Consider the following 19,019-nt stretch of genomic DNA (forward strand, 5'->3'; position numbering starts at 1 on the left):
TGATGCTTCCATGATTAAATAAACTTTATTTGGACATTCATTGTTATAGATCCACTGTTGAAAGCTTGCATAGAAGTGCTCGAGATTTCTCAGATAGGAAACATGCAAAGTTCATAAAAAGATGAAACACTAGACAGGAACTGCCCCATGGTTTTCCAATCTGTAGGAAATCTGTGTTTAAGTCCTTCGTCTTCTTCCTTTAAAGCAGAGTTAGTTAGTTGGTCCTGCTGAAAATCCAGTGGATGCACAAATTCACACTCTGGGAGAACAGGCTAATACTCTCTTTTCCCAAGTACAGAGTCTCACTTGCTCTGTCTTAAGTTCCAAAACTTTACTATCTAAAACTGCAAAGAAAATATGTTAAATCTTAAATGTTAAACAGCCTATTTCAGTTTAGAATTGTTCAGTAAAATTGTCCCAACCAGCTCATAACACTAGTCATGTTTTAAAACCTCATCTATGCTCTTCACAAACCCCCTTTGGATTCACATCAACACCATTTTGATATCAATACAGTGTTTTCACTGTAATAGCTAACTAGGACTTAGCAATCATTTATAGCACTTTTCTTTCTGTCCCAAACCAGAGTAGGTCTCTCCAGGCAAGTGCACTCCGTATCGCTTAGTGATGATAGTCCATAATGTATCACTGCAGGCTCACCCATAAATGAATGAGTCGCATCCCGTCACCTTGTGTCCTGCTCCCCAGACTCAGTGGCAATGAAGCAGTTAGATCCGCCTCTGTCTCTAGAATTTACATTTCCCTGGGGCAAGCTGCTGTGAAGAACAATTCTTTCCCCTCATGCTGTGCAGTCTGTATGCTGTCTGCCCACCACATTATATCTGCAGTTGTAGTTCATGACCTAAATTGCTACAGGTCAGGTTTGTTTCGCCTCTTCTGAAACAAATGCATACAAAAATCACGGCGAGTTTATTTGCTGAAGACTAATGGCTTTTCTTTTGTAATATTTATTCCTTTGTGATATTGACCTGTTTTGAGATGTCTGTAAAATACTTTTCTGCTCTCCTAAATAATAATAATACCCAGAGTATTTACTAGGGCAATGATCAGCTTACAGTGGTTTTACTGCATTATTTTCAAAGAGAAATAAGTATCTAAAATGTACCTGTCCTGAAAATTAAATAAGAAATAGTTTTAATTGATCAGAAGACTCTATAGGTAATATAGGGATCAGACTGCATTTCTATGATCCCGTTGAACTCAGAACTTGTACAGAACAATTCAATACAGGTGGCTCCATCATGAGGAAGTTTTTAAAATGACATAAGCACTTGCAGAGAAAAATTTTCTGACATGGTTAGCTCAGTTGCAGTGAACTATTGTGTATGTGCTTTCTATTTTTCCACGTTAATTCTCTTGCTCATAACTGCATTGCTCAGGTTGAAATGGGTCGTGAAAATGAGGTTGATGTCTTCCTAAGGCTTTTTTACAGATTTGAAAAACTTCCTAGCACTCTGCCAGCTCAGAGACAATAGCCAGGTGAGGGTCTCAGTTACCCCTTGTTCATTAGTATGGAGCACTAGCTGAAAGGTTTTGTACGGCTTCTGCTTGCCCTTCTTACCCATGTGCCCAGTGAAAGAAACACAGCCCTTTATAAGGTGACTCTGAAGGGTTGGTGTTACAGTGTTTTAAAATAGTGTCGAAAGTCATACTTAATTTACCTACCCTTCCCCTTCCTTGCACAAATTGCACTTCTTGATATCTTTGCCTTCTTGCAGAGGACTGTATCCCAATTTGATAAATGAGCTCAGTGTTATGACTGAAGAAGGGCTGAGGAAATACAGAAGCTATAGCATCTTTTCCGGCTCAAACATACCTCCATCTCTTGGCATAAAATCAACATATCTCTTCCGCTAAATGTACATCACCTTTGTACCCCTTCTCAGTTCAGCTGAGAAATATCTTGGGAAACTTTTGTGCTCATTCTGAACTTCAGCTGTGTGAGCTTGACGTGCTTTCTGTTTTGTAAGCAACCATTTATCACTTATGTCAGCAAATAAAGATTGGATGTGTTTCCAAAGAAGGCGCCTTAATTTAGTCAGAATTCGAGGAAAATATTTTGTCTATTACTGTTCTCTGGCCTGTATTATACAGGAGGTCAGATCAGAAACCTAGCCCTAACATTTATGAATTGCTGTCAAAATTTGGTACCAGTAATGAAACTGTTCTTTTAAGAAATCCAAGTTGTAACCGAAAAATCTGAGCAAAGTGTAGTCGTTTCACATTACATAGATAAAATAACAAGGTTTTGACTCATTTGCATGGTGGAAATAGGAAAAGTTTTTTTCCATCTATGCTTCAAGTAACAATTGAAAACTGGAAGTGCCATGTAAGTTTGCTAGTTTTCCGCAGTGTCATGATATTGTTGAGATGTGCAATGATGAAAGTGATTGCCCTGAGGATCATTACGTAACTCATTGCAGGGTAGGGTGAGCTATGGGGTGTATTATACTTACTCTAATTTCTCATTGCATCTCCTTTGCATAGCTGTCCTACTCCCGGATGTGATGGCAGCGGTCATGTAACAGGAAACTATGCCTCACACCGCAGGTAAGAAACAACAGGAAGCCTAAAGCAGGAAATAGAGCTACTTGTAGCTATTGTCATCTTTGAATATTGTTATGTTAGCCATGGGTACATATTCAAAAGAAATTTGCAAAAAATTATCTATGTGGAAATGTGGCTGTTTTTTCCTGGTTTTGTTATATTCTGTGAAGGCCTGATGGAGTTAAGCAGCATATGCTTACTCCTGGAGCTGTATGTCTTAGCTGAGACCCATAGATAAGTCTTTTAGTAAAGTTTGCATTTCCCTAAGCATAAAAGCACACTTCTTACAGATGCTGGTGCATGAGATTTTAAATGAGGTTTCTGCAGATATCTCTCAGAATGGCTTTGAACTTCATAGATCTGCTAACATAATCTGAGGATGCTAAATATTTTCCTCAGAATAGCCTACTGTCAACCTAGGGGTTGAGACAATAATTTCCTGCCTTTCCTTTTGGGAGCAGGATGGAAGCAGATTCTGCCTTTTACCAGCGATGTGGACCAGATGCTCTACCTGCCCTTCATGTAGGCAACATAAAGGAGTACTCTGAGTACCACTGCCTCCCCATGCAAAGCTTTACAGGGGCTTAGAAACCTTTGGCCCTAACCGTATATCTTTCCAGTAATTTAAGAACTATGGCCTGATATTGGCTGCTCCTCCTTTGCCAAAAGCAAATATTTGAGGACATCTTTTTTCCCATTATAAGTCATAGAGTGTTTGGAGGTTGCTGTTTTAGGAAAAAACAAACAAACAAACAAACAAAAAAAACCAAACAAAAAAAAGTTCTGTTTTAGTAAAACATTTCACATCGGATTTTTTTCAGTGTTTCTGGGTGCCCATTAGCTGACAAGACATTAAAGTCCCTTATGGCTGCTAACTCTCAGGAGCTTAAGTAAGTATTCATAATAGCACAAATGTTATTGTTATTTATCTTTGATTAATATGTTCCCTACGTTAATGCAGTTGTTTGTTTGAATTGCTCTGACCTATATCAAACCTTTGTCCAAAACTTGAAGTGAATTGGATTGAAAGCTTTTGAGTGAAATAGAGTTTACTTTTCTCCATTTGTCTGTTTTCATTTTTGTACTCCTTCATTTTCATGAATTAACCAGGACCTGGGGGGAAAAATTGTAAACACTAGAAGAGATGCTGCTCTCATAGTATTTCTGAATCAGAAAGAAATAGAAAATATCTAACATGTAAGACTGATCTGGCAAATAACTCAGTCTGATCCAGTTAGAATAAATTAGAACTATTCAGTTACAAATAAATCTAGTCAGAATAAATCTAAAAATGAGACCAGAACTCCTGCAAATCATTTTTTATCATTCACTACCATATACTATGCGTTTAATGTCACTGAAGCAGACATCAAGTCATATGATTTTGTGCTGGCATAATTCTCACCACGAAATGTCACTTACAAAAGGACTGTGCAGGCTCTGCTATATAGACAGATGTATAGGGACATATGAATATTTCAAAAATCTGTAGTCAAGAGAGGCACTGGCAACCAGTCATCTAGTTATTGAATTGGCTTTGTCAATAAGGATGTGGGGAAGAGGAAAGGATAATTAGAGTTCTTTCATAGCTTTCCCTCTGCAACTTGTAAATTGGATCCCATAATAGATGGCTTGGAAAAACTCATGAATGCGTGCAAAAAGGGGAGAATCCTGTGACTGTCCTTTCTGTCCTTTGGGTTCATCCCTAGTCCAGATAGAAGCAAATAAAGTCTGATCACGGCACTGTTATGCTTTTCTAATGGTATTAATAGTAGGAGTGACTACATTTAGGCTTGACTCAGTGTTTAGTCACAAGTTAGTTAGTTTCTTCAGATCAAATGTTAGTGGTCACATCTTCTAGTCTGACAACTTGAGTTATAAACAAAATACTAAACTGATGGCAGCTATGGAGTTGAACCTGCTGGAGATGCAGCAAAATGGCCAAGAAAGGCCATTTATATGGACAACTGTTCAAAGCAATCCCCAAATCCCGTAGGTAAACTGACACGCTGGCAAAATGCTTCAGTTTTCCCATCTTGGAGTCTTAAAGGTATAAATTTAGGTTTAGTTTGATTTAAAAAGAGCAGCACAAGAAGAAAAGAACTGACTTGTGAAAATGCTGACAAATTTGAAATCATTTGCTGAGTCATATATATTTGTCCCTGCTTTTGTTGGCTTTCTGCCATACATAGACACTCACACAAATATTTTGAATAGTTACTCCTCATGCAGCACCCCCCCTCATATTCATGTGTGAATAAGGAAATTTGCATACCAATATGGTTATTTTTCCACTAAAGCTTCTAGAGTTTTGGTCATGCCATAAGGAAAGAGGAGCAACAGCATATGACTTAAATGACAAACTGCACACTGTACGCCTTGTATAATAAGTGAGTTGTGAAAGACAAAGTCAAAGTTCATGAACATTTCACAGACAGAAATATGTTGCATAACGCACTTAGCATTTAATTTCAAATAACTAGAAAAAGAGCAAAAATCAAAATCTGTTCACAGACAATTTGCAAAAGGAAAAAGGGCTAAATAAAATTATTTTCCACAAATGTACCACCTTATTTTAGCTTCTTGCAAACATTGTTCAGGTGAAATTTTAAACAAATCTCTGTTTTTGATAAGTGTTGGCTAAATGAAATCATGCGCCAAAACTGCAATTTTGCCTGCACTGGTATAGCACAGTGATATCAATAGTTAATTTTACTATTGCTATGTGAGCAGAGGGCATAAATGCTTGTAGAATCAGGCCATGAAAGTACCCTCATGTACTTAGGCATGAATATGAAAAAGCTGTGTATTTTTTCCAAATGTTTTTCATGTTTAATTTGCCAGAATCAAGATATGATTTTGGCTTTAATTATGAAACTCTAAGCCAGCAAAGATACAAGGCTTCCATGTGATCTACAGTTCGGAAATAAGGAAGATCTGTTCAGAAAGTGAGCCTCTGAGTTAGATTCAAGAAATTTATCTGAAGATTCTTGCTTGCACAGAGCAATCTGTGGTGGTCAAATTAAAACATACTAAAGTTGATGATGACTCATAGATTTTTAGGGCTATAAGGGTGAATTATGACTGATTATCCTATTTCACCGAAGAGCTGCTTATCAAGCCTTAAATAATTTTATAAGTGTACTTCAGAAAGATATTTACTTACAGTTCAGAATCTTTAAGGAATAGGTAGTCAGTCCTATCCTTAGACAAGTTGTTTCAGTGGTTATAATTTAGGTCAATTTTAAGACATTCTAGCAGTTCTTCTAGATAGGTTTCACACAACACATTGATCTGATCCATATTCCATAGGCAGCCTGACATATTTCAGTCAATAGTGTCCTCAGCTGACCTCTGTGGGTTTGCCTGAACTAAGGTTCTTACCCAACCATCTCTGTGACTTTTCCAGGGTGTAACCGTACCAGAAATGCTCCTAGATCTGCAGCTCAGTGTATCAATTTTAGGTGAAGTTGCAGTTCATTTACCTAAAGACACAGCAACCCTCTTGGAGAAGGGAACAAAATAGCATGAACTCAATGCACAGTTGTAAGAATTTCTGTGTTTAATCACTGGGAGATTTGTTCTTGGAAAACAAACTTGATGAATTGTAAAATAATCTGTAACCGACACCCACTTGAGAGTTGACATCTTCTAGCTTGAGCTCCTGAGGCCTCTGGCTGTCCACTGTAAATCTGGTTTTCTTGGCTCTGCACAGGAATCCAAAACAGAGGATGACTCCCTAACCTGGGGTGCCAGTCCAAACTCATTAGCCAGTTAAAAGCTGATGGAGATCCACAGTATTACTGACTGTAAGGCAACACATTGTTGGTGTATCTTGTGTTGTGGAATTTCACAATCCATACAAAGATATAACCAATATTTGGAAAATCCAACCCAGTGGTAAAGCTTAGGAGTCTTTCTAGTGATGCTTCTTACTACTTTGTCAGTAGTCCACCTGAAATATCATCTTATAATATCATTAGTATTGATAATATCTCAGCCTCAAATCTTTAATGACCTCAAGAATACCTTGGTCTCTAATCTGATAGTGAAATCTGACTGCTGCCAGAAGTGGTAAATACAGATGGGGAGATTTAAATTTAGTTCGGTGTCTTTTTTAAGTCCATAGCTCCATCTGAATGTCTCCCACAAAGAGCTCTTACTGAATTAAAATCCACATCCAGTCTATGCAGACAGCTCTTCCATCTGTGATCATCTGATAAAACAAGTAGCCAAAATTAATACCCATAGTATTTGGCAGGTGTTCTGGATTTACTTGTGAGCATTCACACTCTCCAGACATCTGCCCTTGCTGCCTGCTCCACATGACATTGTGCCCAGTCCTTGTCCCACACTCAGACAGGTCAACATTTAGCTCTACACAGTTGAGCGTATCTGGCACACTGCAACCCACACCTCTACCTTTGCTGTCAGTGTGAGGCATGTCATTCTGCCAAAATATTTTGTTCAGCAAATGTCATCATGAAATGTTTTGACATTATCTTAAAAAAAAAAAAAAGTCTCCCCTTTCTTCAGTTGAAATTATTTGCTGAATTCTACTTGAATCAGTGAATAAATTTGGTCATGTCCAAAGGAAATCACATTTTTGACAAATTAATTGTTCACAGAAAAATAGTTTTAAATAATCTGTGAAGAGATACACCTGCAGGCTCACATATAACAATTATATTTGTATGTGTTTTCCATGGCAGCTTACCAATGACCACATTAAATGACCCATCTCCTCACCTCAGGAAAGGTTTGCTAACAACTGAGACCCTTAAGAGAGTATTGAACAATGCAAGTTTCCTTAATTGTTCAGTACGAGATTATTTGGCACAACTCCTTCTGTAATTCTGATACTCTGTAAAAATCATAGCATTCAAAAGGCCCTTAGGGATGCTTAGCATAAGAACTTTGTGCTGTATAACAGAGAAATATAGAAATGGCTGGCACATCTTCTAAAGGTAAATATTTTGCTTGTGCTTCTTTGTGTGCTGAGGTGTGTTTCTCTTCTTTTAAAACAAAAACAAAAACAAAAAAACAAAAAAACCCAAACAAAACCTAAACAAAAACCCACACAAGAAATACAATACCCTCAAATAGATAAAAAAAATCTGATCTTCTGAGATGGAAGGTGCTACCAGTAAGGTCCTGCTCCAAACCCCACAGAAGTCACTGGCTAGGAGCTACTGACTCTAGCAGGCTTTTGAGCACATTCTTCATGTGCAACCAGCAGCAAGAAGCCCACACTCCCAGACTGCTGGCAAAACCACAGTAACAGGCAGGTTTATTTCCTTGCATTGTATGGACTTTTTAGTATTAAATGTTCATACTTGAAAAAGCTTGTTTGTTGCACACACACACAGAGAAACCCCTTAACTATGAGACATAAACATAATCCAATTGCCAAGCTGAATACCCAATTGAATCTAGTGCTAGAAAGATATGGTCCTGTTGTATACTTACAGTGCTAGAATATACAAATTATTAAATTAAAATTCTAGCTATCATCTATTGATGCCCCAAAGTAAAACTGCTTCTGTGCTTCCATTTCCCTTGAGTAAATACTGGCAAAGTGCTTATTTATATCTGAACCTGAAAACGTCAGAAGAATAGCAAACAAACATATAACAGTAAATTTACAAATAGATCTATATCAAACTGGTTTTGGGGTTGGGTTTTTTTTGTAATGTTGATCCAGTACAAGGAAAAATGTTTGGTGCAAACAATGTTATAAACTAATTATTAAATCTACACATCATATGCAATACATTTCACAATCCTTAGTAAAACTTTCTTATAAAAGAAGGGGAAAAAAAAAGAGCCTGCTCATTTAAAAAAAAAAAAAAATCAGCAAGAATCAGTTTTAATTATTTAACAAAATCTCTGTAGTTCTTTCTTCCAAGAAAAACAAAAGGCAGAAGGTACAGGTTCTTACTGTGTGCCTTTGAAGCCGTATTTTGTAAGCTCCCTGTATTATTCCATAGGTGCCCGACACCTGGCTGCGACGGCTCTGGCCACGTGACGGGGAACTATGCATCCCACAGAAGGTAAAATCCGTTCCATCACATGGGGCTGCAGCGCTCCGGGTTCTCGGCAAGCAGCAGCAGAAAGAGATGGCTTTTATTCTGTGTGCTTCTTTCAGCTTATCTGGTTGTCCTCGTGCCAGGAAAGGAGGTATCAAAGTGACTCCTACCAAGGAAGAAAAAGAAGACCCTGAACTTAAGTGAGTACAAAAGCAGACATCTCCCACCAGTGAAGGGGGGAAAAAAGCCAGTAAGGGCTCAGGACTTGAGGCATCATAGGAGATGCCCCAATTAATATGAGCCACATGAGAATATGGCCTAGAGCTGGAGCTAAACCAAGTGTTTCTGCTTTTAGCAAAGCTGGTGGACTCCATCACCTTGCAGCTTGAACAGTGAGGAAAGATTGCTATATCTGCTTGCATTGGTCCAATTATTTTAAACAGTGCTATGAAAGTGCCGCTTGGTTGGAAAAATTGGCAAAATGAAGGAAAACAAATTATTTCTGCCTGTAGTGAAATATTAACATGTCAACTAATTAAATCAGAGTGACACCTTAAAAATGTGTCCCAGAGAACTTAAATATATGTCTCATGTCTTTCCTCTAAAAATAAACTAAAATTTCACTTAAAGTGAAAACTGGAAACTCAGTAGAGATTCACTACACTCCTGACTTGAACGCACATTCCATTAAAATCAATAAATGATAACTGCCAGAATAACGATATGAAGATCTAGTTGCATACAATGTTGTACTTAATACTTGCTAATGATATATGAGAGGCTGCATAACACTGACAGAGCAGTGCAAAGATGTCCCAAACCTCTCTTTGCAAGTATTTGCATGACATGATACGGGTTTTCCAGGTACAGGAACACACCTCCTGCTTCCTGCCAGAAACCTCAATAGAGAGGAGAGCATTTTGACTTTCCACACACTTGTAGAAGTGTGATTTATTGCCTGTAATAGAATTTCAATTTTCTTTTCTGGTAAAATACTATCTAAATTAATGCTTTAGTTTCTTAGGTTGTATGACTGTATTTTAAATTGCCTAATCTTAAGATCAGCTGAACCCCCCCATAACTCAGCTTGCCGTGAATTGGATGCTCAGGTACAGTGCGCCTCCGGGAACTGAGTCTTACTGCGTCAATGCAAATTGGCACGGGGCAGCTGGAATTATTTTCTCAGACTTTCTTGACACTGTCTTCGCCTGCTCTCTCCAGTGAAAACAGGGGTTTTTTTTGCTGTGTTTCTGTAGATGTCCAGTGATAGGCTGTGATGGCCAAGGTCACATATCAGGTAAATACACTTCTCATCGCACTGCTTCTGGTTGTCCTTTGGCTGCCAAGAGACAGAAGGAGAGTCCTGTCAATGGGTCTTCACTATCCTGGAAACTGAACAAACAAGAGCTGCCACACTGTCCTTTGCCAGGCTGCAACGGGCTGGGTCATGTTAATAATGTTTTTGTCACCCACAGAAGGTATAACTTTGTGTTTTCTCTCTTTATTTTTCCTTTACATTCCACTGTTGAATTGGCAACATGTGAGGTTACAGTCTGAATAAATTGTGCTGAAGGCTTTTAAGTAACAACATAGTTTACATTGCAGCTCAAGTAGTATGATCAGAGTAACTTTCAGGGAGTTAGGATGGACTTGTTACTCTTTTTCCTATGTTCCCATTGCAGTGTGATTTTCCAAGGTCTTTTTTTTCAGATTAGCACAGTTTCTACATGGTTTAAAATATAACAGAGTTCTTTCCTAGGCAACTATAGAGTTGTATCTGTATATCTTTTACGGACAATGCAAGTATCATTGAAATGTCACCAGAAAAGGTTTAGCAAAAGCAATGGCTGCATTCATTTCATTTTTCTACTAGTGGAAAAGCTGTTTTCATAAACTTTGTATTTATATAGCTAGAACCACACAAAAAAGTAAACATGTAGAACCCATATGGGTTACACAAGTTTGAAGTTATAACAATCTTACAAAGAAAACTATCCTCACAAAGCAGGAATCTCACATATAACCAGTAACAATAAACACTACAATTTTATATATCTCTGACAAAGCACTAGTGTAATTTGATCACATTCAATCAATATTACTCAAAGAATCTGGCCATAGAATCTGAATTAATACCTGGCAAATTTTGGTCTTCTGTCTGTAATAGGAATTACGTCTATATTTTGAACCTTCTTTGGTTTCTTTTTAATGCTCTGAACCAACTTCTCCAATTTAAGAATGTCCAAGGTGACTTGAACAAATTCAGTCACAGTCCAGTGTTATCCTAACTCTATCCCATGTTAAAATCTTTTGCATTAGGGCACTACTGTAAATTGGGGCTAATTAAGCAAATAACATAAATAGTATGTTAGCTGGTTACAACTCAAAACTACAGATGATTTCTGTCCTCCATAGTGCTGGATCACACTCAGGATCTTGTTAGTTAAAATGAGGTAGTAAATATAGCTTTGTGATGTGATATGATATCCTTTCCTAGGACATTTGAAATCTAACAAGTAACCAATGGCTTTGAGACATCCTTTCAGCTAGTTATCTGCTCTGGGCAGAGATACTAAACAGCATTTTAGGACTGGAGAACTAGCATCTTTCCCCATATAGCTTTTTTAGCTAAGTCAGTGTGAAGCTAACTTTAACCTACAAAAGCACTTCCCCCCCCCCCCCCCCCCATGTGGAAACACCATGTCTGTTAGGATTTTTGGTTTTAATTTTTACACACCAAAATCAACCATTTTCCTGTGGAACAAAAATTTTCCTTCGCTCCTTACTTGGCTACATGGGAATACAAATCCTTCTGCCAGTTCTTCAGCATATGGGTATTTCTTCTTTGTTATTTATAAAGATAGTATTAAGACAGTGCAATTCATCTTAGCCCTTTAGTGGGCTATAAAAATTGCCTCAGATAATTACCAGTTGATGAAATTGTAAGCTTTGAAATAGCAAAATGTAATTTAATGTGAACAGTGGTTAAAAAGCAAACTGACTATATAATAGAACCATTCAAAAAAAGCTATTACAGTCCATAGGGTATATCCAGAATTATTATTGTATTGATCATTATTATGTATCAACACAATGGTACAATAGTTGTGCACCATGGAAATTATCCCATTAACAATTTATTTATTTTTTTTAAGATAGTAAACTTGCCTTTTTAAAGGACCATACTGCCCCTCTTCTCTGGAGCACAAGACCTCAATAAAAACAATACAGAGTTTTTATTTATAAGCATTGGAACTTCAAGAATTCTGTAAATGCATCTTCACATAACTTAACAGTCACTGCCACTGCTATTTTGACTATTTTGAAATATGCTTAAGAGTTGTTTACTTATAGGTTGAGATTTCTGTGCCAATTTTCAAGCTGGAATATACAGTTAAATGGCTCTTTATGAGTTATGTCATTCCCCGAAGCTATGCTATAATGGAGATACTGATGTGACCTTAGGTACAGAGGTCTGTCCAAGTGCATGATAATATTGCTTGAAAGGATTGTTGCCATTTTCAAGTGGGTGCTAATGTTTTTTTTTCCTATCTGTTTCAGCCTGTCTGGGTGTCCTCTGAATGCACAAGCCATAAAAAAGGGCAAAATTTCGGAAGAATTAATGACTATCAAGCTTAAAGCAAGTGGTGGTAAGGAGATTTGTAAAAGATGATGACATTTATTTAGATAGAAGGGCCCTGACTCCCATTTATACTTGTGCCCCTTTCTGCCATTCTGGCATTAATTCTCACTCCTTTCAGTTGTCTCTAGCAATAACAAATCTTGAATAACAAAAATCTTCGCATGAGAGATTATAAAATTATTCTCATTTACATCATGATAACTTGACTTTGAGGGTATGCTCTCGTCTTGTCTCAGAGCATTTATTTTTTTTTATTTGGAGATGCTTTCAATATTGTTATTACTAATAAATTATTAGTTACAGATCAGGAGGACTTAGCTCTGATGACTAAGGTAAGAAGGGATAAATATTGTGTGCAGAAATTGACTCCTCTCTCTAAATGTTACATGGTTTAGTTCTGTGCAGTACTTGGACAATTTTACTAATCCAAGTGAAAAGGAACAAATACCAAATACTTACGGGGGAAATATGTAGGAGCCTCCTTTCTTATACATGCTTTAGGAAGTTGGGCATTGAGCCAGGATTCAGGGAACTTGGGCTTTACGCCTCCAACTGCTGAGCAAAACGGTTGTGTTACTGTTTGCTTCCATGTGTCCATGTTTTCACTGGGGCAGGGACTGCTGCTTCCAGATTTCCCATGCTGGCTCCCCAGCAGACTCCGTTCAGGGCCCCAGGTTTTAAAGCAGGAACCACAGCGGCACAAATCTCTCGGCAGAGTTGGTCTCAGAGTGATACTAAGCAGAAAGAGGGACATGTACTGCCAGCCGCTGTAGCTGCTCAGTATGTTTCAGGACAAGGCTTTCATTAAAGACCTGAAGTTTTTTTTCTTTGCTATCTGACTTGTGGGGATGTAAAAATCTTCCTTCCTGTTTGTTTTTTTTCTGTACTGCTTGTTAGCGTCCTGAAAATTTGCCTTTTGCTGTTATTTAATTTTTCACTATTCATCACATGTAACTAAGGCTGTGCTTCTTGAAGTTATTCTGCACAGAGATTTGCCCTCAGAACTTCTTGCAAGATCAGAGGCAGGTACAGATGAGCTTACTGAAGTCAGCAATTAAACTAATGGAGATGTTACCCTAGGGTGTTCCCTGCAAAAGAAGGGTTGCTGTTATGTCTCTTCTAAACCAAAACAAAACATTGTAAACACCCCTTCATGTTTTATGATAAACTTTCCTCTTTCTGTGCAATTTTTCCTTTCTGCACCCTCCAGCTTATAGTTGCATGTTGCACTGGAAAAAAAAATAATTGTGAAACAAAAAGGCTCAGAAAACCCCTTCTATGTTTCAGCTTATACAGACGTTTTATAGCTAGGAAACAATTTTGACAGTAAAAGCAAAGTAAGAGGCAATTTAAGGATCAATCATTTGATCAAAAGCTTATTATCTTCCTCTTGTTCAGTAGCAGTTAATGCAGCTTGTTACTCATACATCCATTTACATGTGGAGACTTTAAATCTGATATTGGTATTTTCAACTATTTGTAGGTATTGAGAGTGATGAAGAAATCAGACACTTGGATGAGGAAATAAAAGAACTGAATGAATCCAATCTTAAAATTGAAGCTGACATGATGAAACTTCAAACCCAGGTATGACATCAACATGAAAGCTTTACCTTTTCTTATGCTATGTTTAAGGACAATAAATAAATTAAATGCTGTTTAAATGCTATGTTTAAACACAGCTAGTCTCCTGTGCACTTGTTTTGCCATCACTCTGCGGCACTTAAAAGTACCAAAATCCTACATGCTTTTTTGTAAAGTTTTTGTTTGTTTGTTTTCTATAAATAAGCAGCAGATTCGTGGGTATTGTCTTAAAGATCTGGTGAATGACAAATTCAGGGCAGTTTGGAGCTAATCTTGGCAAGCAGAAAAGTCATATTTACCAAACAGAACATTCATTTTCCTTTGTTGACCAAACCTCTGTTGACCAAACTGTGCAGAATCCCATGACTCTCTTTTTTTAGGGAGGATATTACCTCTTACCAGCACACTCTAGCTCTTAATGTGAGTAGACTTTGTTCTTATGTGTACGTAGGAAAATCTCTCTAGTTCAGTTCACCCACTGTCAGTTACTCAAATAGTTTGAATTTTGCCTCCAGGCAACACCTGGTGAAGAATGGATGCCTTTTGCTAATCTGTGTAGCAAAGGAGTTTGACAGGAGCTATGGAAAAAAGTAATTCTCTTTCATTCTTTTGTACACTGGAGAGATTAAATTTGCTTTAAGATGCTGATAGTGGTTCTATGGAGTGAGCTGAATATGTTCATCCCTACAGAGACTCCTATATGCACCTGGGAGTTCACCTGGGCAGACTGGGTAAAAGCAAGAGCAGAAGCTTGCTCAATATTTTAGGAAATAATTTTAGTTTCAGAAAAAGGTTTCTAAATGAGATCTGGGAACTGAATACAAGTCTAAACTGATCTAAACCAAACCGAGTGTAACCGTACCCCTCTGTATTTATGCCACACTGGAATGCACAGTGTTGATTCATGCTGTTTATGTAATAACCACTGCGTGTATGGTCTAAATAAGGGAGAAGTTCATGCCACCTGTGCTGGATCGAAATGATCCGGCTTCACACTGCAAAGGCTGTGGGGATGTCCATCCCAAATTGCACTGCAGTGACGGGGGGTGGGGGTCAGTGTCTCAGGACACTTATTGCGGTTCTCTCTGGTGATCACTGTGCTGTTTGCACAGGGACCGCCCAATTTATGCAGTCAGATTTCTCCTCCTTGGACTTGCTCCCTGGCGAAGGCAGTCTGACCAGCAAGGCCTGAACTGAACTACAGCTGAAGCAACATGTCACCTCCATGGCTTGCTCTAGCTCCTTTTAATCTAGCCCGGACAGGGGTTAGGCTGCTGTGAGCACCTTCCAGAGGAGAGGTTGTAGTGGATCGCAGGCAGGCAAAAAGGGGTTCCTTCCCTTGGGGTCAGCTTTGATGTGTGACGGTGCGTGAGGAAGGCATTAAAGTGGCCACAGCAAGAGACATTTAAGCAGTGCCGAGATGTGCACCCTAACGAGGAGCGGGTGGGATACCAGCTGTGGACGTGACTCCATCGCTCTGTGCCTTGCGGAGCCATGGCCAGGCACAGGGGTAGCAGCCCTTGGTTCTGCCCTGCCCCGCTGCGGGGACAGGAGCTGGGCAGCAGGGAACCAGGCCCTGCCATTGCTGCCTTCTTTTTTTCAGCACTGCTTTTGACATACAAGCCCTCAGAGCTAAGTATATTCCCAGTGCTCTTATGCTAAAAAGACACAATTTTGCTACCTTTGATGCTTTTTCCTGCTTTTTCCAAAACCCTCGTTTCCATTCTGCTGGTCGGCGATCATCTTTGCGATGATCGTTGAGTGCTCAACCTCTTGATTTCCTCTCCACTCTATTTTTCTCTTATTGTTTCCAGCGCCAGCCCTGTCGCTAATCCCAGCCAGCCCACAGCTCTACCCTCCACCCAGGAGCGGGGCTGGAAAGTAGCACAACAGCTAATACCCGTGCCCTTGCTATTGTGGCCGATCAGCAGGGATGCTGTAAGAGTAGGACAGCAATGTAAACATCAGCCTCTTTCTTCCCTCCACCAGCCCTGCGGCCACACTCTCCATCCCAGCTCCACACTGACCTCCCCCCCCAAGCTCAATTCCCCCCTCCTGTCACGGGGCACCCTCCAGTGCCTCACTGCCACAAGGTTTCTCCGTGAACAAGCAGCAAAGTCCATTGGTTCAGAGCAAATACAACCTCTTCCTTGCTCTGAATATTCTGTGGAGAAGTCATGTCTATCCTTAAAAAAAACATATCTGAATTTCAGATCCATTGTGGCCCCTCTTACAATCACTTGGCTGCCGTTTTGGGTTCAAACTGCACTTACAACGCTGCCAAGGGTCTGTCTGTCTGTGTGTTTGTGTCCACCTGTGTCTTTTAGATCACATCTATGGAGAGCAATTTGAAAACAATAGAAGAAGAGAACAAACTCATAGAGCAGAACAACGAGAGCCTGTTGAAGGAGTTAGCTGGCTTAAGCCAAGCCCTCATCTCCAGCCTCGCTGACATTCAGCTTCCACAGATGGTAAGACCACAGCCAGCAGGTTCGCACCTTCTTTGGGAGTGTTTTGCCAGCACTTGAAGCAGATGAGCAAGCTCAGGGACCAGCAGAAGCACTGGAGCTGCATTAGTAGAGAGCTCTTTTAGCCTAATTTACTTTGCAGAGGTTTTCCCCTCGTCCCTCCCTATCTGAATGTCCACCCTGCACAAAGAGTGAAAACTTCACACCGAGAATCCTTATTTACTCTGCTCCTAGATCGAAACTTCAACCTGTTTCATACAGGCGATTGGTCTGGAGCCAACAGAGCTCTACCTTCTCAAAAACTCCACATCCTTGATGTCTGACTTGCAAACACAGGCCAAATCCACGAAGGTACCTGGGCCTCCAGAGTCGCGGTCCCCTTTCCCAATCTCAAGAGTGCCGCTGGGCAGTTACAGGGATGTCAGCCACAAGCCCAGAGCCAAACAGGCCACAATAAAAAAGCAAGTTACACTGGTGAAAATATATAATAACCCCTTTTTCTTGCTTGGAGACCGTGTGGTTCCCCCAGCACATGCAACTCCCTTCATTTCTAGAACCCCTCCATTAATTTGGATGGCTGCCCTGTTTACGGCTTCTCCCCAGTTGCCATATCGCTGCTTTTCCATGCTTTGGGGTTGGGTGTTTGGGGTTTTTTGGCCTTAATTTTCTCTCCTACAATTATAATCTGTTTTGTCTTCATTTAGGGGCCAATCAGTGAGCAGAATTTCGAAGCATATGTAAATACACTCACAGACATGTACAGCAATCTGGAACGGGACTATTCCCCCGAATGCAAAGCTCTGCTGGAAAGTATCAAACAGGCAGTGAAGGGCATCCATGTGTAGGATGTGAAAGCTGCTGGGCAACAGAAATTACTTAACAGCAGTAAACTCCAGATGGATCTGTTAGGAGTTCATGTACTGCTAAGGGGTGTAGGTTGCCATGCTGCATTTACAATTGCAACATTGCACTAATTTTTTCCCAGCTGACATAAAAAAAAAAAAAAGAATAAAACACAACAGACTATTTGTATTAACAGCAATGCACTCTGTTAGTATATTGTATTTATTTCAGTACAATTCCTTTTTTTTTTCTTCTTTTGCACTCAGTTTTTGTAAAGTGAATGTAAAAAGTGTGTGCGACTATTTTTTATATTTTTTATTTATTTCTAATCAAAGAGTTGTTTTTTTTATCTTTTAACAGCATTTTTGCGGCCTGCCATATTTTTACAAATGTGTTTATTAATTTATTTTCCAATGGGATTTTAAATAGACTGAAAGTTATACTGTAAATTAAAAAAAAAAAAAAACTTGCTGGGTTTGTACAGGAAGAAAAAAAAAACCTATGAAAGTAACAAATGACTGAACCGTGGTTCTAGTTTTATTTTCCTCACATCCTGCTTTTTTATAATGGCTTTGTATCAGAAATGGGTTTGCGGTAACATGAGATGTGAAGATGCATGGAATGAGAAGACAAATGGTGCCCACTAGTGGGGAACTCGGGCTCTTAAAAGCACAGTATGCTGGAAAACAGTGTGTTAAAGAATACGTTAGCAATAATGAAATATAGCAATCAGCAAAGCACTTGACTTGGCTGTGTGATTTAGCCTATGCGAATGATTATTTTAAATGTTTCAAGAGAACTTCAGATTTATTTTACCACTGCAGGTTTTGTTGGATTGTTGTTTTTGTTTTGTTTTGTTTTTCCAGAGGTAGCTCATGGAGGGAAATGACAATTATCTCTAAACAAGAAGGATAATTTGATAGGACTGGTACTTCTTTAGTACGAGACGTTGAGGTTTTAACTGAGTGACCAGTATTGCTATGGATTTGGATTTGAAAAACGCAAACACATCCCAAGCTGAAGGCTTTGTACATAATGAATCGAACACATCTCCCCTGAAATGGCATTTAATACTGGTTGGAACTTAACGGCAGCTGAGAAGGCAGCGGTCTGGAGAGGAATAATACCACTCCAGTGCAACGGTGGTTGCTTGTCTCTTTGAACGAACGGTAGCAGCACCGTGACTGGTTTCTCCCGTCCTTCTTCACTAAGACTAGGCCGATACTGAATTTGTTACCAGTCTTTGGGTAGGGTACCAAGTGCTACTGAGCGTACAGACAGACGGAGGCGCAGAGAGACGAGCGCTTGCGCGGAGGTGCCGGGGTGTGCCTCGGTGCCTGGTTAGCCTGGGCGCGGAACTTCTGAATCCGTCAGAAAGTAGCAGTGGCTATAACAGAGGCAATGTCTATTTCAGGGATTGTAAGTAATTAAGCATTGTTTCAAAAGGTTTTTTTATATTTATTTTTTTTAAGAAGAAGGTATAAACAACCAGCTGAACTGCCTTTTTTGTATGCACACACACCTCATGTGCATATGTGCCTCAGTGTAAATGTATACATGGATCTAGCGTGTGTTTAATTTTTCCGTGCTATAATGAAAGTGTTTATTTTTATTAGCCTCATTTATATTTAGATTGAATATGATGGCATTCACAGGCTTGACATATACAATTATATTATTACTGTTCCTGCACAAAAGTACTATTCAAAAGTGATTCAACTCTCATGCACTGTGGTCACTGTTCTGCATTAGGTGGGGCTTGCTTTTTGTTTGAGAGTTGATTCAACTCTCCGATCTTAGTTTAGACAGGGGAAAATGTATGTTCTTAGGAGCTGTGTTTATTTTTAAATCGATTTTTCAAAAGCTACCATATGTGCTGTCTAA

General features: G+C 39.2%; 1 protein-coding gene across 1 annotated transcript in view; it reads left to right on the top strand.

Annotated features, from left to right (window-relative positions):
* The window catches only part of ST18 (ST18 C2H2C-type zinc finger transcription factor), a 67,829-nt gene extending 50,562 nt beyond the window's left edge, over window positions 1-17,267 (top strand). The window contains exons 12-20 of the mRNA XM_075747097.1: window positions 2,509-2,571; window positions 3,390-3,458; window positions 8,559-8,621; window positions 8,717-8,797; window positions 9,854-10,075; window positions 12,159-12,247; window positions 13,724-13,827; window positions 16,152-16,295; window positions 16,997-17,267. Of these exons, the coding sequence (XP_075603212.1) occupies window positions 2,509-2,571; window positions 3,390-3,458; window positions 8,559-8,621; window positions 8,717-8,797; window positions 9,854-10,075; window positions 12,159-12,247; window positions 13,724-13,827; window positions 16,152-16,295; window positions 16,997-17,137 (976 nt within the window). The 3' untranslated portion in view covers window positions 17,138-17,267. The remainder of the gene's footprint in view (window positions 1-2,508; window positions 2,572-3,389; window positions 3,459-8,558; window positions 8,622-8,716; window positions 8,798-9,853; window positions 10,076-12,158; window positions 12,248-13,723; window positions 13,828-16,151; window positions 16,296-16,996) is intronic.
* Window positions 17,268-19,019: the final 1,752 nt, after the last annotated feature.

This window comes from Balearica regulorum, chromosome 2 (genome assembly GCF_011004875.1).
Source record: "Balearica regulorum gibbericeps isolate bBalReg1 chromosome 2, bBalReg1.pri, whole genome shotgun sequence".
Classification (NCBI taxonomy): Eukaryota; Metazoa; Chordata; class Aves; order Gruiformes; family Gruidae; genus Balearica; species Balearica regulorum.